The sequence below is a fragment of the Myotis daubentonii genome, chromosome 13 (genome assembly GCF_963259705.1).
Source record: "Myotis daubentonii chromosome 13, mMyoDau2.1, whole genome shotgun sequence".
In the NCBI taxonomy this organism is placed as follows: domain Eukaryota; kingdom Metazoa; phylum Chordata; class Mammalia; order Chiroptera; family Vespertilionidae; genus Myotis; species Myotis daubentonii.
This window is the reverse complement of record NC_081852.1, coordinates 7,840,019-7,867,541: the sequence shown is the minus strand read 5'-3', so window position 1 is coordinate 7,867,541 and position 27,523 is coordinate 7,840,019. Positions and strand designations below refer to the sequence as shown.

At 43.0% G+C, this 27,523-nt stretch overlaps 1 protein-coding gene across 4 annotated transcripts in view; it reads left to right on the top strand.

Moving 5' to 3' along the window:
• The window catches only part of PARG (poly(ADP-ribose) glycohydrolase), a 182,060-nt gene that overhangs the window by 65,679 nt on the left and 88,858 nt on the right, over window positions 1-27,523 (top strand). For all 4 annotated transcript variants that reach the window (XR_009448338.1, XM_059662103.1, XM_059662102.1 and 1 more), the window contains exon 8: window positions 21,350-21,442. Coding sequence is in view for 3 of the 4 variants with exons in the window: in XM_059662103.1 (XP_059518086.1) it covers window positions 21,350-21,442 (93 nt within the window). In the remaining variant the exon portion in view is untranslated. The remainder of the gene's footprint in view (window positions 1-21,349; window positions 21,443-27,523) is intronic.

Sequence of the window (27,523 nt, the reverse complement as noted above, 5' to 3'; positions counted from 1 at the left end):
CCGGTGCATGAAATTCATGCCCCGGGGGAGGGTGTGTCCCTTAGCCCGGCCTGCACCCTCTCCAATCTGGGATCCCTCTCACAATTGGGATTTCTGGCTCCTAACCACTCACCTGCCTGCCTGCCTGATTGCCCCTAACCACTCTGCCTGCCCGCCTGCTTGCCCCCAACTGCCCCCCCTGCTGGCCCGCTAGCCCCCAACTGTCCCCATTGCCGGCCTGCTCGCCCCCACCTGCCCTTCCCGCCAGCCTGCTCACCCCCAACTGCCCCCCTGCCAGCCTGCTCGTTCCCAACTGACCCCCACTGATGGCCTACTCGCCCCCAACTGGCCCCCCCTGCTGGCCTGCTCACCCCCAACTGCCACCCCCGCCAGCCTGATCACCCCCAATCCTCCCCACCCCACCGGCCTGATCACCCACAACTGCCCTCCCCTCTTGGCCCCTAACCACCTCTACCTCGGCCCCACCAACATGGCTTTGTCCAGAAGAATGTCCGAAGGTCTCCTGGAATGTCTCCCAGTCTAATTAGCATATTACCCTTTTATTAGTATAGACTAGGAGCCCGGTGCACGAAATTCGTGCACTGGGTGTGTGTGTGTGTGTGTGTGTGTGTGTGTGTGTGTGTGTGTGTGGAGTGTCCCTCAGCCCAGCCTGCCCCCTCTCACATACTGGGAGCCCTCAGGCGTTGAACCCCATCACCCTCCAATCGCAGGATCGGCCCCTTGCCCAGGCCTGACGCCTCTGACAGGCGTCAGGCCTGGGCAGGGGACCCTCATTTCCCCCCATCACTGGTTCTGCCCCCCGCCCAAGCCTGACACCTCTGGCCCAGGCATCAGGCCTGGGCAGGGGACCCCCAGACCCCTCCGATTGCTGGCTCTGCCCCTTGCCCAGGCCTGATGACTCGGCCAGAGGTGTCAGGCTTAGACAGGGTCCCCCATCTCCCCCCGATCACTGGCTCTGGCCCCCGCCCAGGCCTGAGGCCTCTGGCCCAGGAATCATGCCTGGGCAGGGGACCCCCATCTCCCTCTGATCGCTTGCTCCACCCCCCGCCCAAGCCTGACGCCTCTGACCCAGGCTTCAGGCCTGGGCAAGGGGACCATCATATCCCCCCAATCCCCGGCTCAGCCCCCCGCCCAGGCCTGATGCCTCGGCCAGAGGAGTTGACCCTCATCACCCTCCGATCACCAATCACCGGATCGGCCCCTTGACCAGGCCTGAGGCCTCCGGCAGAGGCGTCTGGCCTGGGCAGTGGGGACCCGCAGCTGCAGCGGCCCCGCGATCATGGGCTCCGCTTTAGGCCCAGGCAAGGGACCCCTAGCTCCCGGGACTGCCAGCTTCGACCGTGTCCAGCTCCCATCGCTGGCTCCACCCCTACTTCCTGCTATCACTGGCCAGGGTGGCAAAGGCGCCTGATTCTCCGATCATGGCTGGGGGGCAGGGCAAAGGCGGCCCCAGGGCCGCCTTTGCCCTGCCCTCCAGCTCTTAGCTCCCCTCTGGGTTTCCGATCACTGTCAGTGGCAGGGGGCTTCTTCCTGCTTTCCCTTTCGCCTCCCTGCATTGTGCCTACATATGTAAATTAACCGCCATCTTGTTGGCAGTTAACTGCCAATCTTAGTTGGCAGTTAACTGCCAATCATAGTTGGCAGTTAATTTGCATATAGCCCTGATTAGCCAATGAAAAGGGTATCGTCGTACGCCAATTACCATTTTTCTCTTTTATTAGTGTTGACTAGAGGCCCGGTGCACAAAAATTTGTGCACTTGGCAGAGAGGGTGGAAGGTCCTTCAGCCCAGCCTGTGCCCTCTCGCAGCCTGGGACCCCCTCAGGGGATGACCACCTGCTGGCTTAGGCCCGCTCCCCGGGGGATTGGGCCTAAGATGGCAATCAGACATGCTTCTTGCAGCCCGGCAGCCCTCGGGGGATGTCCACTTGCCAGCGGGGAGCAGGCCTAAACTGCAGTCAGACATCCTTAGCACTGCTGAGGAGGCAGGAGAGGCTCCCACCACCACTGCTGTATTGGCAGCCATCAGCCTGGCTTGTGGCTGAGCAGAGCTTCTCCCATGCGAGAGCGCCCTGACCACCAGAGGGCAGCTCCTGCATTGAGCGTCTGTCCCCTGGTGGTCAGTGTGTGTCATAGTGACCAGTCATTCCCAGTCCTTCTGCTGTTAGGGTCAGTTTGCATATTACCCTGTTACTATATAGGATAGAGGCCTGGTGCACGGGTGGGGGCTGGCTGGTTTGTCCTGAAGGGTGTCCCGGATCAGGGTGGGGGTCCCGCTTGGGTGCCTGGCCAGCCTGGATGAGGGAATGATGGCTGTTTGCAGCTGGTCACACCCCCTTCAGGGTGGGGGTCCCCACTGGGGTGCCTGGCCAGTCTGGGTGAGGGGCTGAGGGCCATTTTCAGGCTGGTGGGTGACTGAAGCTCCCAACCTCTCCTTTTTTTCTTTTTTTTTTTTAATTCTGGGATTTATTTACCTTCTATGGCAGTCACTGGAGCTGAGAGCCGGCTTTAGCTCTGAGGCTCGGCTCCAGCTCTGAGACCTCGGCTGCTGAAAGCAGGTATCTAGTTTGTTTGGGTTCTATAATTGAAACTCTGTTGCAACTCCAGCTCGGCCGGCTGGCTGAAAGCATGGGTTTGTTTAGTTTCTATAATTGCAACATTGTTTCTTAGAGTGCAAGCTCAGAGCCCAGCAGGGGCAGGCGGGGAACCTTGGCTTCCTCCATCACAGGAGCAAGCGAGCCTCCTGTTCGCTTCAGCTGCCTGGCTGCCGGCTGCCATCTTGGTTGGCAGTTAATTTGCATATCGCCCTGATTAGCCAATGGGAAGCGTGTCGGAGGTACGGTTAATTACCGTGTTTGTCTATTATTAGATAGGATAGAGGCCTGGTGCAGGGGTTGGGGCCGGCTGGTTTACCCTGAAGGGTGTCCCAGATCAGTTGCTTTGGGGGACGGGGTGGCCTGGACGAGAAGGCCTGTGGTGGTTTGCAGGCCAGCCATGCCCCCATTGGGGTGGGGGTCCCCACTGGGGATGGGCCATACTGAGTAAGGGGCTGAGGCAGTTTGCAGACCAGCCATGCCCCCATGGGGTGAGGGTCCCCGCTGGGGGGGCATGTGGGTGAGGGGCTGATGGCTGTTTGCAGGCTGGCCACGCCCCCCAGTGGGGACCCTCACCCCATGGGGGCGTGTCCAGCCTGGGTAAGGGGTTGAGGGCCGTTTTCAGGCTGGCCACACCCCCTTCAGGGTGGGGGTCCCCGCTGGGGTGCCTGGCCAGCCTGGGTGAGGAGCTGAGGGCCGTTTGCAGGCTCCTCCCTCGGCGGCCGGCCCAGCGACCCAAGCCTCCTGCTCGCTCCAGCCTGCCCTGTGGCCGGAGCCCACAGGCCTCTCCTTTGGAGGCTGGCTGGGCGGGCGGCAGGCTTGGCTTCCTCCATTGCCAGGGGCGACCCAAGCCTCCTGACCACTCCGGCTGGCTCCGTGGCCACTGCCATCTCTGTCCTGCTAATTTGCATATTCCCTCCTGATTGGCTGTGGGGTCTTTCAGAGGTATGGCCAATTTACATATCTATCTATTATTAGTGTAGATTATATCCTCCTACTGGGAATAATTCTGAGGAGTCTTATAATAAAGAAACCTTAGTTTTGATTAACTAAACATTTTTCCTGAACTTATTTATAAGCAGAACCCCTTTCTGTGTAACATTTCCCTTGTAGCTAGTATTTCATGGAACACACCTTGGAAAAACAGTTATTGGTTCCCCTCTGCTTTTCTAACTGCCCAACCTGGTATGCGTACTCTACTTTTTCATCTAGATCCTCGTTGACCTTTGGTATCTACTAGTTTCCAGCTCTGATAGCATCCAGTTACTTGCTTCCTTTGCTCTTACAAAGTAGGTTATACTTATTAGAAGAGGAAGGGAGGGAGGAAAGGAAATAAGGCGTACATTTTATTGATAGCCTTACTGAGAGTTCATGTTATTGGATTTTTAACTTGGCCTTTGGTTCTTTTTGTCATCTTTTATTTATCTATTTCTTCTATGGTTCTGAACCTTTTCATTCTTCTCTAATCTTTGCCCAGACTTTACTATCCATCTGCTCCTATTTCACACCACATTGAGAGATTTGAGGTAAATTCTTTCAGTTTCTTCATTTTAGGTTTTCATTATTTTTCATCTCTTTCCTACTATCTCAAAGGAAAAGCCAGTCTTACTCCATTCCTCAAACTCAGCATGTCCAAAACAGAATTATACTTTAGGATATAGATGTTACTGTATGTTTTCCGACCTCATCCCTCTTTCCCCAGAAAGAAAGGTTAACACTTGCTTGTCCTTTAGTGTCAGCATAGCTGTCACTGCTGCTATTGACGTTTTCTTTGTCCATCTCTTTACCAGTCACTACTGTGCACATTCAAATCTTTCATCTTCAGCTCTTTCTTTCTGTCTGCTTCTCATATAAAGACAGGATAATTTTACTTCCTAAACACTTCTCAAGCCTCACCTGTGTTTCTATTACACTTGTCCAATTCATGCCGTCATCATGACTCAGATGGTATATTGCAACAGTCGCCCAACTGACCCCCGTGCTCAATGTTGCTCCCTTCAAATCCATCCTTTATGCTGCTTACCCTCAGTGAGCTATCTGAAGCATATGTCTCTGTGTGTGCACTTTATTTTATTTTTAAAAATTTGTCTTTGTTGTTGAAAGTTATACAGATGTGCCCCCTTCTTCCCCATTGACCCCTTCTAGCCCACTCCCTCCTCCTGTCCAGGCCTTCACCACACTATTGTCTGTGTCCATGGGTTATGCATATCAACACTAATAAAAGAGAAAAATGGTAATTGGCGTACGAGCTACCCTTTTCATTGGCTAATCAGGGCTATATGCAAATTAACTGCCAACTGAGATGGCAGTTAACTGCCAACAAGATGGCGGTTAATTTGCATATGTAGGCACAATGCAGGGAGGCCAAAGGGAAAGCAGGAAGAAGCCCCCTGCCACTGACAGTGATCGGAAACCCAGGGGGGAGCTAAAAGCTGGGGGGCAGGGCAAAGGCGGCCCTGGGGCCGCCTTTGCCCTGCCCCCCAGCCATGATCAGAGAATCAGGTGCCTTTTCCGCCCTGGCCAGTGATAGGAGGAAGTAGGGGTGGAGCCAGCGATGGGAGCTGGGCACGGTCGAAGCTGGCAGTCCCAGGAGCTAGGGGTCCCTTGTCTGGGCCTAAAGCGAAGCCCACGATCGTGGGGCCGCTGCAGCTGCGGGTCCCCGCTGCCCGGGCCGAACGCCTAGGCCAGAGGCGTCAGGCCTGGGCAAGGGGCCGATCCTGCGATTGGAGGGTGATGGGGGTCAACGCCTGAGGGCTCCCAGTATGTGAGAGGGGGCAGGCTGGGCTGAGGGACACTCCCCCCCCACACACACCCAGTGCACGGGGATCAGCGGAGCCGCGAGGCCTCCCGGCACCGGCATCAGTATGACAGGAGGCAGTGCCCAAACCCCCTGAACCCCCTGATCGCCCTGCGGCTCTGTGTGTGACAGGGGGCGGGCCACAACCTCCCTATCCGCCCTGCTCTGTTCGGGACAGGGGAAGGCGCCCCAACCCCCTGATCAGCCGTGCTCTGTACCTGATAGGGGGGAGCTGCCCAACCCCCTGATCGCTCTGCGGCTCTGTGTGTGACAGGGTGCAGTGCCCCAACCCCCTGATCGGCCCTGCTCTGTGTGTGACAGGGTGTGGTGCCCCAACCCCCTCCCCCCCCCGCCCCACCCCAACAGGTCCTGCTCTGTGTGTGACGGGGTAGAGCCATAACCTCCCCTTCGGCCCTGCCCTGAGTGTGAGAGTGGCGGCGCCCCAACCCCTCTGATGGGCTCTGCTCTGTGAGTGACAGGGGCCAGCGCCCCAACCCCCTGATTGGCCCTGCTCTGTGCGTGACAGGGGGTTGTACCGCAACCTCCCCATCGACCTTGCCTTGAGTGTGACAGGGGGCGGTGCCCCAATCCCCCAATCGGCCCTACCCTGAGCGTGACTGAGGGTGGCATTGCAACCTCCTGATCCTCCCTGCTCTGTGCATGACATGGGGCGATGCCCCAACTCCCCAAATGGCCCTGCTCTGAGCCCGACCAGGGGCTGCACCTAGGGATTGGGCCTGCCCTCTGCCACCCGGGAGCAGGCCTAAGCCAGCAGGTCGTTATCTCCCGAGGGTTCCCAGACTGGGAGAGGGCACAGGCCGGGCTGAGGGACCCCCCCTCCCTCCCCGAGTGCACAAATTTTTGTGCACCGGGCCTCTAGTATGCATATAAGTTCTTTGGTTAATCTCTTCCCACCTGCCTTCCCTGTGAGATTCATCAGTCTGATTGAAGCTTATTTGTTTAAACCTTCTATGATACCTTATCTATTTTCAGCTCTATTAGATGATATTTATGGTATTCCATGGCTTTGCCTCTGCCCACTTCTCTAGCATCATTTCTTGCCAATTTCCTGCTCCAAATCTGATATTCTAATGACTGAATTGCTTGTGGTTCTTTGGCATGCTGTTTGCTTGCTCTTAATTCATACTTTCAGATTCAGCTCAATCTTTGTCTTCTAGAACCCTTTTCTGTCCTTTTAGCCTCTACTAAAAACTGTGTGCTCATAGTAGTACCTGTGCATGCCTCCATGTGTGATAGGCAGTTAGACAGACATGAGCAGAGTAAGGACCATGGACCAGGTATAGGAGGTCACCAGGGCTAGCCCTTAGTTGTGTTTCAGCTCCAGGCCCAGAAAAGCAGCAAAACCAGACAAGGATGCCATGGCTGACCTTAGGACCAGTTGCATTGACCAATGACTCCCTGCCACCGACCAGTCACCTGGAACCCTGATGAATATTCTGTTGAGATCCTCCCCTGGGATCTCCCCTAAAATCCCCGCCCTTAAAAGCCCTTAACAGAGCTCTCCCTCCTGGGAGCATGCCCTCCACCACCCTCACCCCCACCCCATCCCACCCTGCCACCCAGCACATTTTCCTTGCTTTCTCTTTCCTAAACTTCAAGGGCCCTTCTTTTGCCTCTGTAACTTATTTCCTGAGCCCATGTCTTCTACCACTCACTTAGATTTCTGTTATTTTCTAAATAAACTTTCTCTTATAGTTTGAATCGTGGCTCTGAATTCTTTCCTAGCCAGAACTCAAGTACTGAGGCCTGGTTTGACACCACTGGTGTAACACCTGGTGCCATTCTCTCAGTTAACAGAATGGAGTACTAAATCTGCGTTGTCCAAACAGTAGCAAATAGCCATATATGGCTATTTAAATTGAAATAAAGTAAAATAAAAATTGAAATTCAGTTGCTTAGTCACACTAGCGACATTTCAGATGCTCAATCAACACAGTTGGCTGGTGGTTACCATATTGGACAGTGCACTGGGCTAGGTCATCTCTGAGATCCCTTCTGTTTCTGACATTGCTGCTCTTGCTACCTGGAAACTGCTGCATGTCAGATCTCTTCATGGGGAACTTCCAAGACTTATCAATATTCTTTGGTCACATTTTGAATTTTTCTAGGTTGGATATTACCTAAAATCATTGAGTGGTTGAGCAGAACTTGGTCAATTTTAACAAAAGATATTTTCATTGTAATAGCATTTCTCTTAATTACTGATCCATTTGTATTTTTTTCTCCAAAGAATCTGCCACCAGGGGGTGCCCTCAACCTTTTGGGAAAATTATGTTTCACCTTTAATAAGAGTGAAGAATGAATAATATTGATTATTCATTTATACAGGATCATTTAAGAATTAAATTAAGAATTAAGCACTGTAATATATATGTGTGCATATTACTTGATTTGTATGCAAATTATTTTCCTAATTATATAAATGTGAGAAGCTATCATTGAATTATCTTAAAAATCACTTAAAAGTAAAAATAAGTAATTTAAAAGTATTTTTATAGTTCAAAAATATACTTATTAAATTTAAAAGTATAAACTATAATAAAAGATTAAAGTTGTTGCTCACTCTTATATGTTTTTGGACAAATTAAGTCTATTTTACTTCTAGGACTAGAAAGTTACCTTACCATTATCTATTTCTCTGAAATCTTGTCATGTTGAGTTTGATTGTCTGTCTATAAAAGATGAATAATAGTGTGCCTGTATGGTTTTGAAAATATCTGTTGGCTTGTATGTAATAGCATTGTGATTTGGTGGTGTTTGCTAAAATGATTGATGGATATGTCCATGAGTCACAGTAATAGAAATGAAAGATGAGAAAGACTTGTCAAAGCATCTTGTGCTAGTGTGGGATTATTTCCTAAAGATGATCATTTACCATAACAATATTGAGAAATAATTTCTTCTTTGGAGACAGCAGATAATGAGGGTGTATTATTATGTTTTGTCCTTTCTAAGGTAAGAATGCTCTGTGAATTTTATTATTAGCATGAAAAAGAGAGTGATTATCAGTGAATACTGTTTAGAGAAGAGCTGCCTTCATGTTTCATAAACCTACACAATTCTGTATAATCTAATGAAATTTGTGTAGGAAACAGTGTGGTTGATTTTTATTAGATGCATATTATTAGATGCATATTTTGTTTCAAGAATTGGAGGAAGATATTCTTTCTAAATTGCTTGTGTTCTCAGATTAGTTGTTAATTATTTGGTTTCAGGAGTACATGATGGTAAAATTTCTACATCTATCTACAAAAGCCTTTACATGTTAAGCCACTGATAGCTTGTTTTCTGAGTAAAGTGAGAAACTAACGCGGAGTTATATCATGAGAAACAACAGTGATTGGGAGGGATTGGATATGGAATTGTGGTGAGGATTAGCTGGAGAACTTTCTCACTTCATTCCTCCTTGCTTTTTCCTGTACTGGCTAATAGAGCTTGGCTATGGGATAGGAAATTAAGAATAAAAGGAGATTCCATCACAGCGCTCTTTTTTTCTCCTTCTGCTGGGAACCAGTGATGGGGACATGTCTATAGGAACCAGATTTATCCCAGATTAAATAACTATGAAATTAATATAGTGGTAAAGATTATTTCCATTGTAAGTTACCGGACAAATACTTTAAAGGCTCTTTTGTATTTTCTTTAAAATTATTTCAGATGCTTAAAATGAACTTTGATTTTTATCATTGCTTCCCAGATTTGAATCATGGGACTTTGAAATTCATAGGGCAACTCAATAGCTATGTGAAGGCAAAAATCGAACTCACCAAAAGAGGATGGAGAGGTCGGATGGCTTCTCAGCAGTCCTTTTCCTTGTGTCACCACTGCTGACCCTTGTTAGCACTTAGCCTTTCATGCCACCTTGACCTCTTACCATATTCATTTAGACCATTTCTTATTCCATAAGATAAACTTTTTGGACAGTTTTATTTAGGTCCACAAATTAATTCAATAATTTGTGAAATATGTCTTCTTAAATATGAAAATATTAGGCTAGCTATTTCCTGAAAACCATTTGGACTCTTAAAATTTGGAAAGTATTTTTATTGCAATCGTAATTGTCATGGCTGATACACATGAGCAATCACTCTGCGGTTGGCCTGTCAGACTGGCATGAATTTTCAGAAATTACAGGGAATGAGTAAGTTTGTTGTCTTGTAAGCTGTCACCTTCTCTTCAAAGTGTCCGTCATGAACAGATAAATGCCGGAAACATTCATCTTCTCCAGTTGATGTTTTACCCTTACATAATTTAGTACTATAATTGTTTGTTTCCTCTGTTTAATTTTTGTAGCCTAAAAACATGCCTGAAGAACAGGTGAATCTGGAAGATCTGAATAGTCTGGCTTATTTCTTTTTAATTTCAGAAATATGAACCTGTTTGTTGGACTTTGGAAGCTCTAGACATAGCTCCATTAAGTTTAAGGTATATTATAGAAAGCTCAATCCATATGCAGTTTAATTTACCTTTCTTTAAAAACAAACAACTCTAGTATTTATCCTAAGAAGTGGAGATTCTGATAGGCAGTGGGGAGGAGGACAAGAAAGGAGCTTTATAAAATTACCTAAATGTGATAGAAAGTGTCAATTAATTTTATTCTTATTATGAATATTACCTGTGAACATCACTGTTCTAGGTGTACATAAATCTTGTCTCAGAGGAACTTCTAGTTAGCACTAGAAGGCACATCCATAAATAAATAACTACATCATAAAGCAGGAAGTCTTAAGTGTCTGTGTAAAGAAGTACAGATCAATTTCAAGAGGGAGAGTTACCAGCTGGTAAGTCATTTTAGATAGACTTTGAAGAAACTTATTTTTGAGGAAAACATTAAAAGGTTAGGTAAGTTTTAGAGCTGAGTAGGAAAGATATTCCTGGTGTGGTGCAAATTTTATCTCTGGAACCACAGGTGCTAGAAAAGAGTAAATTGCTAAGTTGCCTAGTATGTAAAACGCACAGAAGTTGTGTGTGTGCACATGCGCGCTTAGTACGACCAGACAAGCATCTAGAGAGCCAGATAGCTTGATTATTAGTTCTCTGAGTTTGTACTGTATTGAAAATACAATGAAAGGCCATTGAAAGCTTTCAAGTGGAGCTGGGACACACCAGGGTGTCCTGGCAGAAACTGAAGGTGGGCTAGCAGCAGGGCAGCAGTTCGATTATGAAGTTAATCTTGGTGCAATTGGATGAGGAGCTGAGTCAGGGTAGTTTAGTAATGATTAAAAAGAGGTAATGAATATGTAAGGCCCTGCTGGGTCAATCAGTGGGACTTGGTAGTTAATTGATGTGGGGGTGATGAAAGAAGGAGGAGGCTCCAGATAGGTGGTGAATTACTGGCCCATTAGATAATAATACTTTGCATTTGTATATGGAGCTTTAGAATTTATAAAACACAGTAATAGCTGAGCCTTCATAACTCTGTATGTTAAATGGAGTTAGAATTATCTTTATGGATGAAGAAATGAAGTCAGGGATTTTTCTGTTAATACGAGTTAATGCAGACCCAGGCCTCTGACTAGTCTTCTGGTGTCCTGGCCAGTGCTCTGTTTTCTAAAATGCCCTTCCTGGTGAACATGGGAAGAAAAGCCCTGGCAACTGGCCCCAGTGTGTGCCTCTAGGTTGAATGTGGGAGAACTCGTCAAGCTTCAGTTTCTCCACATATCCTTCCTTATGCTTTTTACTTTGCCAGGGATACTTTCCAGGTAAAATGTAATGTTTTTTATTTTTATTAACTCTTTACTCAGCCCGTAAGAGTATTACTCTGCTTGGTACTGAGATGCAAGATGCATAAGACACAATCCCTACTTTTGCAGTGTTTCATAGATTAGAGTAGAAAAACATATAAATAATTATAATAAAACCATAGTAACTGGAAGGAGGAAGGAGAAATTAGGAAAATCAGGGAAGGCTTCACAGGGAGATGTGAACTAAGTTTTGATGTATAAGTAGTGGCTTAACTGTAGTAAAATGTTAAACAGGGCAGAGGATAAAATATACATCATCATCATCATCATCATCATCATATTAGCTACTATTTGTTGAAAGCTTCTAAAAGCCAAGGAACCCCAAGGATTCTGGTAGTCACCACAGCTAGGAAGAGGCAAGGAAAGGTTCTTCTCTAAAGCCTTCAAAGCGAGCATGATTCTGCCAACACCTTGATTTCGGACTTCCAGCCTTCAAACCTGTGAGAAAATAAATTTTTGTTGTTTTAAGCCACCTATTTGTGGTGCTTAGTTATAGCAGCCCAAGGAAACAAATATAGTTTGGTAGGGGCATACGAATCAAATTAACCTTAGAAACCCCAGAAATAGACCCATGATTACACAATCATTTTATTTTTTAAAAATTAAATTTGTTGTGGTGACATTAGTTAATAAGATTTATATAGGTTTTGCCATGGTTGGTGTGCTCAGTGGTTAGAGCAGCCGTGGGCAAACTATGGCCCGCGGGCCGGATCCAGCTCGTTTGAAATGAATAAAACTAAAAAAAAAAAAAGACCATACCCTTTTATGTAATGATGTTTACTTTGAATTTATATTAGTTCACACAAACACTCCATCCATGCTTTTGTTCCGGCCCTCCGGTCCAGTTTAAGAACCCATTGTGGCCCTCGAGTCAAAAAGTTTGCCCACCCCTGGGTTAGAGCGTCAGCCTCTATACCAAAGGGTTGTGGGTTCAATTCCTGGTCAAGGGCATATACCTTGGTTTTGGGTTTGCTCCCTGCCCTGTTTGGGGCATGTGCGAGAGGCAACAAATCAATGAGTCTCTCTCATATGAATGTTTCTCTCTCTCTCTCTCTTTCTCTCTCTCTCTCTCCCCCTCCCTCCATCCCTCCCCCCCTCTTCCCTCTCTCCCCCCTTCCCTCCTTCCCTTCTACTCTCTCTGAAAAAGCAATGGAAAAAATATCCTCAGATGAGGATTAACAACAAAAAAAGATTATATAGGTTTTAAGTGTATATTGCTGTGATCATGATTTATTTATTGCATTGTGTGCCCACCACCCAAAATCAAATAATCTTCCATCATCATATATTGCACCCCATTACCCTTTACTACTCACCCCCTTTCCCTCTGGTAACCATCATATTGTTGTCTGTGTCTGTGAGTTTTTGTTTGTTTTTCTTTTTTTTTTCTTTATTGATTATGGTATTACCTATGTGTCCTTATCGGCCCATTGCCCCCTCCCACCCCCCCCCCTACGCATGCCCTCCCCCCCACCCGTTGTCTGTGTCCATTGGTTGGGCTTATATGCATGCATACAAGTCCTTTGGTTGATCTCCCCCTCTTACCCCCACCCTCCCCTAACCTTCCCTCTGAGGTTTGACAGCCTGATTGATGCTTCTCTGTCTCTGGATCAGTTTTTGTTCATCAGTTTCTGTTGTTCATTATATTCCACAAATGAGTGAGATTATGTGATATTTATCTTTCTCTGACTGGCTTATTTCGCTTAGCATAATGCTCTCCAGTTCCATCCATGCTGTTGCAAATGATAAGAATTCCTTCTTTTTTACCGCAGTGTATTCATTTTTGCTTTTAGTTTTATGTCCCACATATAGTTCTTAACATTTTCTGTCTGACTTATTTTGCTTAGCATCGTATTCTCAAGTTCCATCCATGTTGTTACAAAATGGCAGTATTTTATCTTTTCCTATGGCTGAGTAGTATTCCATTACTCTGTATATATTTATGCCACATCTTCTCTAATCAGTCATCCATCAAAGGATACTTTGGTTGTATCAAGGTGCCAAAACAATCCAGTGGGAGAAAGAAACACCTTTCAAGAAATGATGCTGGACCCCGAAATTTCAAAAAAGTGTCCTGGTCAGTGTTTCCTTTCATTGGACACAACCAATGCCTGTTCTCTTTTTCCAAGGAATATGAATTGTTTACCCATGAGACCTCCTGTAGATGTGGCTGTAGGAAATCAGATCTTGAGGAGAGTCCCTTCCTTCATGACTGGTTAATGCTAATTTGATCAGAGATGACCTCAAGGCCCAGCAAATTGAACACAACTTCCCACTGGGGCTTTGGTTTTTGAGCTTAAGCTGATATGTCAATTCTGAGCAAGAAAAGCCCATCAAGTCAATGCTTTATAACCCAAGTTGAAGTTTAATCACTTTGGCTGTGGCCCATTAGTCTTTCTCTAGCATGTATGCAGTCCAAGGAATCTAAGAACTGGCTGGGTAGGGAACCGAACCGAGGTTACTTTCATGTTCTTGGAAAACAGATTTCTAAAATTACAGTTCCAAAGTTACAGTTATTTGTACTGTCACTTAAAGTTTTATCCAGTATTAACCCTAGGAGTTTTCAGCAATATAATTGTTAAAAAATTTTTTAAGTTTAATTTTATCTTGGTTTCATGTTGTTCTTCAGCAAATTTATTGATGTCTGTTTTGTTATGTCCACTTTTATCTCTTTTCCTTAACACTTGTTTTGTGTTTGTGTGTTTTGTTAAGAACTCCAAGAAATTCCTTAGAATTCTCTACAGATTTCATGTAGTTACCTCTTGGTAGCTTCTTAATTTCGTAGATATTACATCCCCTGTCCACTTTGGGACTGTTATTAACATTATTAGTGACTAGCAGCCCGGTGCATGAAATTCGTGCACATTAAAAGGGAATTAATTGCCCTAACCGGTTTGGCTCAGTGGATAGAGAATCGGCCTGTGGACTCAAGGGTCCCGGGTTCGATTCCGGTCAAGGGCATGTACCTTGGTTGCAGGCACATACCCAGTGGGGAGTGTGCAGGAGGCAGCTGATCAATGTTTCTCTCTCATCGATGTTTCTAACTCTGTATCCCTCTCCCTTCCTCTCTGTAAAAAATAAAATATATTGTTTAAAAAAGGGAATTAGTTAGCAAACTGGCCACCTGTCGATTCTGTGAGGAAAGGGGCTCCCTCCTCCCTCCTGTCAGGGTCCTGGGTGCAGAAGAATGGGGTTCCTGGCTGGCAGGCCACTGACAACAAGCTATTCAACAGTGGATTGTGTGAGGAATGGGGCTCCCTCCTTTCTACTGTTAGGGTCTGGTTTGAAGGTCGGCCATGCCCCCTGTTGGGCCAGACCCAGAGTTCTACCACGCCGTGGCCTCCACCTTAGCATTCCAGGACTGACTGCTGCTGGGTGCTCCTGGTGCTCTTAGGGTAGGTTCTTCCCTCAGGCCACACGGGAAACAGTTAGGGAGGTTGCAGCCCTTGGCAAAACGACCCAGGATTCAGTGGGTCCACACTCCGAGGGCGGGTTCCTGCCTCAAACCCCGCCCTCACCGGAAACAGCTTCAGGAAACAGCTCAGGGGAGGGCACAGCCGTTGCTAAGACAACCCCTGCAGGACTGACTTCCTTCTGCTTGGTCGCGATCCTGATGGTTGTGATGAACACCACCCACGGTTTTTATTTAAGTAGATTGTGAGTTCAAAGACATAAAGGATTGGCAAAACAACAACAAAATACTTCCTGTAGACTTTAAAACAAATTTAAAAGGTACGTTTTTGTACATCTAATACACAATATCTTCTTACTCATTAAATAATTCCTTTGGATAAAGGTAATGTAGTAAAAAATATTGGGACCCCAAAATGTACTTTTTCTTGCATATCTATCTATCTATATGTTTTTTTAGCCTCACCTGAGGATGTTTATTGATTTGAGAGAAAGAGAGAGAGAGAGAGAGAGAGAGAGAGAGAGAGAGAGAGAGAGAGACATTTATCGGTTGCCTCCTTTAAGTGCCTGATCATTTATTGAACCTGAGGTATATGCCCTGACTGGGAATCAATTTTGCAACCTTTTAACGTACTATGGGAGATGCTTCAACCAACTAAGCTATTTGGCCAGAGCTAGATGTATATATTTTTATATTTGGTGTTTGTTTATTTTGATTACATTGAATATAGATTGCTGAACCATTTTGTTATTACTTTTTTATCTTTGTAATAAAATTTTTATTGTTAAAGTGAATAAAACAACAACAAATGGTGCTGGAAAAACCTGGATATCCATATGGATGAAAAAAAAATGAACTTCAATTCTTCCTTTACATCATACATAAAAAATAACTCTAAATGCAAAAGCTCCTAGAAGAAAGCATCTCTCTCATTTAGAAGTAGACAAAAGATTTCTTAGGCTACAGAAAGCATTAACCATAAAAAAATTAATAAATACTTGTCATCAAAAGATATTAAGAAAAGAAATAGACAAAGCTTAAAGACAGGGAGAAAATATTTGCATTATGTTTTATATAACAAAGGACTTGTATTTATAATATATAAAGAATTACACTTTGTTTTTGGAAGTATAAAATGATACTACCATATTGGAGAAATCTCTAGCAGTTCTTTAAAAAACTAAACATTTACCTACCCTAAGACCCATTAATTCCATTTCTTTCTAGACCTACCCAAAAGAAATGAAAATATGTGTACATGAAAAGTCCAGTGTGTATAAAAGAATGTTTATAGTAACTTTGCCTAATAGCCAAACTTGGGAAAAGCCCAATTGTTCATCAACAGGAGAATGAGAAAATAAATTGTGGTGTATTCCTGCAATGGAATAAAAGGGAACAAAGACACAAATACATACCACATAGATGCATCTCAAAACTATTGTGTGTGGGGGAGGGAGGGAGAAACCTTTCATCAAACAGTACATGCTCTATGTTTACAATATATGTCGTTTTACAAGAGGCATAACTAATCCATGGTAGAAAATTTTAAAACAATGGTAGTCTCTAAGGTGTGGGGGCAGGAGTTGTATGGGAAGGGGCATGAGAGAACTTCTAAGGTGGTAATAATGTCCTGTATCTTGGTAGGACAAAAAAATAAAAAATAAAAAGCCTATGCTTTTTGATACATTTTCACTTTTAAAGATACTCAACAGATGCACAAAGATATGTGTGCAAGGATATTCATTGCAATAGTAATTATAATAGTGGAAAATTGCAGACAATTAATTTGGGAAATAAATTATTGTGTTTTCAAATAGAATAATACCCAGCTCTTAAAAATGGTGATATAGCCCTAGCTGGTTTGGCTCTGTTGATAGAACATTGGCTTGTGGACTGAAGGGTCCTGGGTTCAATTCTGGTCAAGTGCACATGCCTGGGTTGCAGGCTCCATCCCCAATAGGGAGTGTGCAAGAGGTAGGTGATCACTGTTTCTCTGTTATCATTGATGTTACTATCTCTCTTTCCCTCTCCCTTTCTCTCTGAAATCAACCCTATATAATAAAAGGCCAATATGCAAATTGACCAAACGGCAGAACAACCGGTTGCTATGATGCACACTGACCACCAGGGGGCAGATGCTTAACGCAGGATCTGCCCCCTGGTAGTCAGTGCACTCTCACTGGGGGAGTGCTGCTCAGCCAGAAGCCGGGCTCACGGCTGGCGAGTGCAGTGGTGGTGGTGGGAGGCTCTCACGCCTCTGCAGCAGTCAGACATCCCCCAAAGGCTCCCGGACGCAGGCCAGGCTGAGGGACCCCCATCCCCCTCGTGCACCAGGCCTCTAGTAAAGATATATGTATATTTTAAATGGTGATATAGAAAAATTAAAAAAAATAAAAAGAATGGTCATATAGAGTTATATTTATTTACATGGGAAATATCCACTACATAAACGAAAACAAAATCCAGACTTTAATAGTAAATAGTAATGTGGAAGGATATATCCCAAAATGTTATTAGTAGATATCTTAATAGCGGTTTTATGAGTGATTTTTTTAATGTTAAATATTTTTCAATTTTATTAAATTTATTGGGGTGACATTGGTTAATAAGATAATATAGGTTTCAAGTGCACATTTTAAAAATGTATATATTTTTATTTATTTCAGAGAGGAAGAAAAAGGGAGAGATCTTTGTTGTTTATATTAATTTTCTATAGTGAAAATGCACAACTTGTTTTAAAAAACATTTTGTTTCTATTGATGTTTATGGAGACTGTATAGCAAAGTAGAAAATTATTTTGTTGTCATATTAGATGAAAAATATATATTAAACTAGAGGACCTGTGCATGAAAATTCATGCACTGGAGTGGGTGTCCCTCAGCTCAGCCTGCTCCCTCTCACAGACTGGGAGCCCTTAGGGGTAGGAGGCGACCAGGTGATCAGGGGAAGGCGACTCCCCATCACACCTTTGCTGCTGCCACTGCCGGCAGTGCAAGCTTCTGCCTTCCCTGGTTGTCCCTGGTTACCTGAGCCTTTGCCGGCCCTGGTTACCTGAGCCTCGAGCAGCCCTGGGCGGCTGGGGGGCTGAGGGGACCGGGGCCCTCAGGAGGCAGGCACACAGAGCAGCTGGGCCCGCCTGGGGGTGGGCCCGGCCTTGGCACGTGCCTACCGTCCTAGCAGGGCTGAGGGGGCTGGGCTCCGCCATCTTGTGGCTGTGGGCACCACCATCTTTGAGGACGTGGTAGTCAATTAGCATATCCCCTCCTTATTGGCTGTGGGTGCTGCCATCTTTGATGGTGGGACAGTCAATTAGCATATTCCCTCCTTATTTTATTTTATTTTTTTAATTGGTTTATTGCTTAAAGTATTACAAAGAGTATTACATATGTCTCCTTTTTTTCCGCCCTTAACAATCCCCCGGCTTCCCCTATCCCCCAGTGTCTTATGTCCATTGGTTATGCTTATATGCATGCATACAAGTCCTTCAGTTGATCTCTTACCCCCCCCCCCCCCTCCTCCCGCCCCTCCACCCTCCTCGGCTTTCCCACTGTAGTTTGACAGTCTGTTCGAGGCAACTCTGCCTCTGTATCTATTATTGTTCAAAAGTTTATAATGGTCTTTATTATCCATGAGTGAGATCTTGTGGTGTTTTTCCTTCATTGACTGGCTTATTTCACTTAGCATAATGGGATCCCCTGGAGTTTAGGAGATATGTGCTTTCAAGAAACAACCTCCAGAAAGCACAAGACATTCATCAGCTCCAAATCTACTTTACAGACTTTGGTTGGTGCAATCCGAGCCGCAGCACCAAAGAGATGTTACTGGTGAGACAGGGAGACCTCAGTTCTTGTCTTCTTGAGGGAAAGATTTCAATCGAGACAGAGTGTGAAAAATACAAGTATTTATTGACCACAGGAAAAAAATATACTTAGGAAAGTGAAATAAGGAAGGGCATAGAAGAAGCAACTGGAGAGCCTAGGCTGTTCTCCTTTGGTTCACTGGGAAGTCAGGGAAAAGGGCCTTGGAACAGGTTCAGGGGGTTAGCTTGGGACAAGCTGCTGCTGCCCCTTGCTCCCCTGGTTGCAAGTCTCATGGGGTCCCCTTAGAGGCTAGGGGATATGTGCCTGTCGGGGAAGGAGAGGGAGAAGGGGATGGCATGGGTGTGCTCCCTGGAGGGAGAGTGCCCAGTGAAACTTTCTTCATGACATTCTCAGATGAAGGGAAAGGAAGGGAATTTATCATTAGAATCTCCTAAAATAATGTTTAAAGGAATTTCTTAAAACAGAAAGGAAATGATAAAAGATGGAATCTTGAAACATCAGGAAGGAATGGGGGGAGCCTCATGTGCCCAGACTGGAGACCTGGGATTGAACCTGCATGTCCTTGACTGAGAATCCAACCCGAAACCCTTCGGTGTGCAGGCCAACGCTCTAACCATTGGAAAACACCAGCCAGGGCAAGCTATTTTTTTTTTTTAACATCTATTAACTTCCTGTTATAGATTAGGATTTAGCTATCATTCACTTTCCCCATCACCAATAACACAAGGCTTATTTATATTTTCCCACTGTAGTTAGATTAATAGTCTTTTTTTAGTAGGATGGTAAAAACACTGTATTTAAGATATGATTGCATTTCCATTCTTCTACAACTTTTTGTTTTCTCCAGAATTAATAATTGTCTTGTATTGTTCACTTGCTTAGTTTTCTGTATATCTGTGATTAATAGCTATATCTATACTAGTGACCGGTGCACTAAAATCGTGCACATTAAAAGGGAATTAATTAGAGGAAATATTTTAATATTGTTATTGCCCTTTCTCTATAATAGAAGTGTTGGAGATGAAACAAAATTAGTAAAAATGTATATAAAATCTTCCTCCTGTCAAAGTCTGGGGCGCGCCACAGGAACCCAAGTCAAGTCCCCGCCCACCCATGTGCGCCTCAAAATTGTGTGAGACCCAGACCCGGCGAGCCCACCCCCATTGGGTTAGATCCAGACCCGGCCCGCCCCACCCCCGTCAAGCCCCACCGGGTGGGGGACATGGCCTCATGTCGCCTGGCCCGGCCCTGGGATGGGAGGGCGTGGCCTGAGATCCCCTGTCAAGCCCTGCCGGGTGGGGGTTGCAGCCTCAGGTCCCCTGCCCCGGCCCAGCACCATGCAGCCTCAGGTCCATGCTGATTGCTCGTTAAGGCTCGTTACAGGAACTCAGCCTCCACTGTGGGTGCAGTCATCTTGTGTTATGGAATCCCTGCCTCTCCTGTGGGCACAGCCATCTTGACCATTACAGCATGACGGTCAATTTGCATATTCTCCTTTATTAGATAAAATATCCCTGAATTGCAAATATCTTTCTGTTCATTTGGAATTTCAGTTTTCCCATTATCCTAATTTAAAGAGGGGGTAAGCATAGGTTAAATTTTAGGGTCTTGGTATAAAGACATTTCTTAATGTTAGAAACTCCTTGTAAAACCAGAGTGAATATAAATGATGTTTGTTACTTTTTCTATTTACACACAAACCCTGTCTAGATGAATGGATATTTTTAATTTCAGCTCAGAGCAAAGGAAATCTATAGATATTTGTGAACATCTATATTTTGATAGCTGAGGAAATTCATAGATATTTATGATCTCATCAATCCCAAACATTGGTCCCACAGGGAAGTGGGGAGAGCTGTTGAATACAGGCAAAAACACTAGTTCTGACTAGTTGCTTAATTGATCTTCACAATCTAGGATGATCAGGTGACTTCATTTCCCTCAGTTTTCTTTGTAATAATGACAGGGTCAGACTGGATAATAAAGGTGGCTTCTAGTTCAAGTGTCATTTCAAGTAGATAAATAATTTACTTTAATCTTGACTATATTTCCAAATTAAAGGTGTTGTTATCTTCAGAACTTTTAAAGAAGTATCCTGGTATTTATTTATTTTATTATTTTTTAAAAAATATATTTTATTGATTTTTTACAGAGAGGAAGGGAGAGAGATAGAGAGTTAGAAACATCGATGAGAGAGAAACATCGATCAGCTGCCTCCTGCACATTTCCTACTGGGGATGTGCCCGCAACCCAGGTACATGCCCTTGACCGGAATCGAACCTGGGACCTTTCAGTCCGCAGGCCGACGCTCTATCCACTGAGCCAAACTGGTTTCGGCGTATCCTGGTATTTAGAGTGAAATTGTGTCAAAAGGCCTAAAGTAATTTCTAAAAGTTATTAGAAATGGCAAATTATAAAAGATAACAATAGGCCATGATTGTCATCTTTGTTGTACTTTAAATTATGATTTGGAAATTAAGGTTTTAACTTTCCAAGGGTACCTGAAAAAGGAAAATTCTAAGGTCATCAGAAACTTCACTGTTTACTATCTAATAGGTTAGATTTGACACATATAATATGCTCTGAAATAATGAGTGTGACTTTTATGATGGTTTTAAATTCTACACTATTGAAGCTAGATGGGTCCTTGAGGGTTTCTGAGAGAGTTCTTGATGGTCAATCAGTTTCTTATTGACGTAACCAGGGGCAGAATGTACTGTTTTTTTTATTTGTGTTTTATTTGATTGTGAATTTTGATATGAGAGATATTTGATATTTGGGATATTAGTTTTCAGAGAGCATTATGGTGAATTACATACATTTTGAAAATGAATTTATAAGTTCACCTTTGTGCATTTGATGGTACATTATTAGTGCCTTATTGTGAGATCCTATGAAAAGCAGGTATATAATTTAAGTTCTTAACAAACATCACTGATAACATATTTCATTGGTTTTCAGGTACTTGAAGAAGCAGAAGCCCAACATTTATATCAGTCCATTTTGCCCGATATGGTGAAAATTGCACTCTGTCTGCCAAATATTTGCACCCAGGTTAGTGGAAATAATGTCTTTCCTAGTAGCTTTCTTGTGACTCACAATTAAACTCTAATGGCCAAAGTCAAAGAGGCAGAAGAGAAAGATGGGAAATAGTTGTTGCCAAAGAGTATGATGCTTTTGCTAGAAAAGGTTAGAGGCTAAGGAGACTGCTACAAAAGGACATTAAAAATGCAGCATTCAATTTCTGAGCTTCAGTTTACACTGTTGAAGTTTGCTTACTCATACTTCTATTTATCTTTTTCTTTAAATTGTCTCTAACTTAAAAAAACAACAACCCAGTAGTTATTATTTCAAAACATACTAATGGATTTAGAACATTTTATCTTCCAAATGGCTTATTCCTCACTCATTTCTCCCCCACCCCAAAGTGGCATGTTGTATAACAAATGAGCCATGGTATTTTCTTAACTTTTAAAAATAGAGGAAATAATCTGGTAATATTCTATTTTGTCTGGAGTTTTTTACTAGTAATTGTTTATTTCTATGTAACAAATTGCTTTAAAATTTACTGCCTTATGGGGCTGCCTGTCCATAAGCTGATTGGGTGTCCCCATGACATGGTTGCTAACTTCCCCAGAATAAGCTACTCAAGGGAGAGTGCAAGGAAGTGTTAGTGCCTTTTATGACTTAGTTTTTTAAAGGCGCCTAATACCACTTCTGCTACTTTTCTATTCAGTAGAAATTAGTTGCTAAATCCAGCCCACACGCAAGGAGATGGTAATTAAACTCTACTTCTTTAAAGAAGGATTTGTCAAAGAATTTGCAAACATATTTTCAAACCTTCACAAGAGGTTGTTGGTTAGTCTTCATGATTTTCTCCCCATATTTCCCACAGCAGTGGTTTGCATTTGCCTTTGTCTTTTACTCCTAGGGCTAGCCCCCTTTCTGCCTGGATGCTGAACACTATTGCTCCACAGAGGCCCTGAGGACATTTTGGGTGAAACAGTTTCTGAATGTATAGGATGGTCTCACATTTCATTCTGTCATTGGGGTACCCCAAAAACTATAAGTATAGTCCTTGGGACACAAAATACAACAACCCAAAACACAAATATGTCCAGATGCCTGTGGGCCATGCTGCCACCTTCAGTTGAGATCCATTGAATGTGCTGTATTTGTTAGCATTTCACTGTGATATTTCCAATTTTATGTAACTTTAATTTTACCTCATTAATGCATTGTGTCTAAAATAAGTTTTTCTATTGGGCAGGATAAATATATTGTAAAACTCATCTGGTTGTTTATATTAGAAGTTTTGGGCATACCTTGGAGATACTACGTTTGGTTATAGACCACTGCAATAAAACAAATCCTATATAATAAAAGGTTAATATGCAAATCAATCTAACGGTGGAACAACTGGTTGCTATGACACGCATTGACCACCATGGGGCAGACGTTCAACTCAGGAGCTGCCCCCTGGTGGTCAGTGCACTCTCACATGGGGGTGCGCTGCTCAGCCACAAGCTGGGCTGATGGCTGGCAAGCGCAGCAGCAGGAGCCTCTCCTGCCTCCGTGGCAGCGCTATGGCAGACGGCTTAAGCCCCGCTCCGTGGGCTAAAACCATCTGTAAGCCATCTGTCGGGACATCCCCTGAGGGCTCTCAGACTGCTAAAGGGCCTCTAGTATCGCGATAAAATGAGCATTATAAAGTGAATATTACAATAAAGTGAGTCACATGAACTTTTTGGATTTCTAGTGCATATAAAAGTTATGTTTACACTATATTGTAGTCTATTAAATGTGCAGTAGTAGTACGTCTAAGAAAATAATGTACATACCTTATTTATAAAATACTTATTGCTAAAAAATGCTAACCATTATATGAGTCTATTGGGAAAATGGTGCCAATAGACTTGCTGGACACAGGGTTTCCACAAACCTTCAATTTATAAAAAACAAGTTATCTGTAAAGTTCAATAAAGCAAAACTCAATAAAACAAGGTATGCCTGTATTTGCTTGCTTATGTTTCATGATTACTCTTTTTTCTTTCCCTCCTTGCTTTTTTCTTTACCTAGTAAAATTTCACTACCTCTTTGCTCTAGTTTTTATTTCCCCTGCAAAACCTTCTCTACCTCTCCCAGCCAAATCTAATCCCTCTGTAGCACGCAAATCATATTTAGCACATGCGTTTGTAATTTATGTTCTTCCATGGAGATGTTCTTGGTGTCCCCAAGTTTAACATGGTGCTTAATTAGATGTGGTTTTATTTTATTTATTTTTTATTGTTTTAAATTTTATTATTTTTGTTAATTCTCACCCAAGGGCATTTTTTAAAATTGATTTTTAGAGAGAGTGGAAGGGAGAGAGGGAGAGAGGAGATAGAGAGAGAAACATTGATGTGAGAGAGACACATTAATTGGTTGCCTCCCGCATAGACCCCAACTGGGTCAGGGATCGAAGCAGCAATCCAAGTACGTGCCCTTGACCAGAAATCAAACCTGAGACCCTTCTGTGTGTTGGCCAGCACTCTAACCAACTAGTCATCCCAGGCAGGACTATTTTTTATTTTTTAATTACAGATTACATTCAGTATTATTTTGATTTAGTTTCTAGTGTGCAACATTGTTGTTAGACAGTCATATACTTTACAAAGTATTGCCCTCCCCCCCAATATTTCCAGTACCCACTTGGCCCCATACATAGTTATTACAGTATTATTGTCTATATTCCCTGTGCTGTACTTTACATTACCGTGACTGTTTTGTAACTACCAAGTTGTACTTGTTAACCCCTTCACCTTTTTCACCCAGTTCCCCAAACCTCCTCCCGATTGGCAACCATCAGTATGTCCTCTGTATCTATGAGTCTGTTTTGTTTTGTTTGCTCTTTTATATTGTTCTTTAGATTCCACATAATTAAATGCTTTTTGAATTCAATATTTAGTTCATAATTAACAGTATATAGCCTTTAGACATAAATCACTTAAACTTCTCTTCCCCTCATGTTTCAGGAGAGATCGTTTTCATATTTTTATATGCCTTTTAATATATATATTTAAATACATATAAGCTATTACAAATCACTTGGTAGACCAAAACCATACTTGTGGTTCCCAACTTTTTGTCCTGATTTAAAATAACTGTGTTAATGGGGAGAACACTTCAATTCTGTGCCCTGTCTTCTGAAATGTAAATCTCTGCAGTAAAAGTTAACATGTTAAGTTGCATATGTTGTTATTTAATTATTTATATCACATTAACATTCTCTGGACCAAATCTAAATGGTACATTATATTTATAAAAAGAAAATTAAAAGAAACAAATTTTAGACATGCACTGTGGGAAAGATCTTTATGTTAATCAGTCTCTTACTTAGCTGAGAGCTTGACAGTAAGATTTACATCCTCTGGTTTTCCCCAAATGAGCTTTCAGGCATTTCTCCTCACCAAAAGAGCAGAAACCATCTATTCTATTTAAAATTATACTGCTTGGTTACTAGGAGAACAAGAAATGGTTGTGTTTGTTAAGCCTAAAATATTACCATTAATTTTTAAAATAGTACTTGTGAGTAACTTGTTAAATGGTAGTTAAAATCTCATTTTTTACTAAAAACAAGTACCAGTTTGCTTTAAACCATTGACACATTGTTACCTTTTCTAAACTTATTGCTGGATTGTAAATAAATGTATAGGCTGGGAAATGGAGATCAATATGCGCTATTTCCTCTTTCTCAGATATAGAGATTGCGAAGGCCTAAAAGGAGAGAGAATTTTGGATACTGAAGTGAAAATAAATTCTTTACGTTTCTCTTGCTTAGTTTTTGTGTTTTTTTCTAAAGAAATAGTTGAGCTACAAGTTTAACCTTTCCTTTTTCTAGCAAACTCTTATTCTAGCAATGATAGGTATTTTCTATAAAGTTAATTCTTAGAGTATTGCAGTTTTGTCTTGCCTGCCTTTCCTCAGTATCATTTCTGATGTTTATTATGAGATGTGATAAATAGTTCTCCGTGCATACTGGTTTGTGGTTAAGGCAGGCATCCAGGATTCTTAGTTCTGGCTCTGACTGAAAGGAGAAGGAAAAGCATCCCCTGGAATATTTTGGAATTCACTATTGATACGTAAAAGAGATGTTGGCAATTGGTCTTTCCTTTTACCATTATGTCTTTAAACACATCGTTTAAATATTTAGAATAGAATAAAGCCTATTGGATACAATAATCAGGTCCCGTATATTATACTGGAATTAAAAGGTCAATAAATTTGAGTTTGGTACAACTAGAAGGCATTTCAGACATCAAAATTTTGAAGGTAAAATGTCCCGTTTCTTCCTTGATTTGGAATGATTAGATAAATGTCTATCTTCTTACAAGTTATATGTAAGTTTGTATACATATAGTCTATTAATTGCTATAATAAAATTAGATTTGAGCCTTATAAAGATTGCCAATGTGAAGTGTGATTCAGAATTAGAAGGAAAAGACTTATTTATTGAATTATTTTTTTCGATTATTTTATTTTGGACTAAAAGAGAAAAATTGCTTTGTCCAGGAATCTTTAATATACATGAGAACAAAATTTTGCATCTGCATTAATAGTTAAAGTCAAAATTGCATTTTTCTGTTTCATCGTTTTTTAAAAATATTTTTGTTAATCCTCACCCAAGGATATTCTGCCATTGTTTTTTTTTTTTTTAATTACTCATTTATTTTTTTTAACATGTTTTTATTGATTTTTAGAGAGAGAGGACGGGAGAGGGATAGAGAGATAGAAATATTGATGAGAGAGGAACATCATCAATTGGCTGCCTCCTGCACGCCCACTACTGGGAATCGAAACGGCAACCTCTTAGATCCTGGGTTGAGGCTCAACAGCTGAGCCACCCCAGCTGGACCATTAATTTTTAGAGAGTGGAACATTGATGTGAGAGTGACACATCAATTCGTTGCTTCCCACACATGTCCCGACCAGGGCTGGGATCCAGCCTGTAATTGAAGTACGTGCTCTCAACCGTGCCCTTAACCAGAATCGAACCTGGGACCCTTTAGTCCATGGGCCGATGCTCTATCCACTGAGCCAAACCAGAAAGGGCTGTTTTAACTTTATTTTTATTAAATCTTTATTGTTCAGATTATTACAGTTGTTCCTCTTTTTCCCCCCATAGCTCCCCTCCACCCGTTTCCCACCTCACCCTCCGCCGCCCCCCCCCCCCCACTGTCCTCATCCATAGGTGCACGATTTTTGTTCAGTCTCTTCCCGCACCCTCACACCCCTTTCCCCGCCAAGAATAGTCAGGCCACTCCCTTTCTATGCCCCTGATTCTATTATATTCACCAGTTAACTCTGTTCATCAGATTTTTTTATTCACTTGATTTTTAGATTTACTTGTTGATAGATGTGTATTTGATGTTCATAATTTGTATCTTTACCTTTTTCTTCCTCTTCTTAAAGGATACCTTTCAGCATTTCATATAATACTGGTTTGGTGGTGAACTCCTTTAGCTTTTTCTTATCTGTGACGCTCTTTATCTGACCTTCAATTCTGAATGATAGCTTTGCTGGATAAAGTAATCTTGGTTGTAGGTTCTTGGTATTCATCACTTTGGTTTTATTTATTTATTTATTTATTTATTTTTTATTTTTTTTATTGCTTAAAGTATTACAAAGGGTATTACATATGTGTCCTTCCCCCCCCCCCCCCCCGCCCTTGATAGTCCCCTAGCCTCCCCTATCCCCCAGTGTCTTATGTCCATTGGTTATGCTTATATGCATGCATACAAGTCCTTTGGTTGATCTCTTACCCCCCTCCCTCCTGCCCCCCAACCCTCCCCGGCCTTCCCGCTGCAGTTTGACAATCTGTTTGAGGCAGCTCTGCCTCTGTATCTATTATTGTTCAAAAGTTTATAATGGTCTCTATTATCCATGAATGAGTGAGATCATGTGGTATTTTTCCTTCATTGACTGGCTTATTTCAATCACTTTGAATATTTCTTGCCATTCCCTTCTGGCCTGCAAAGTTTCTGTTGAGAAATCAGCTGACAGTCATGTGGGTACTCCCTTGTAGGTAACTGGCTGTCTTTCTCTTGCTGCTTTTAAGATTCTCTCTTTGTCTTTTGCCCTTGGCATTTTAATTAT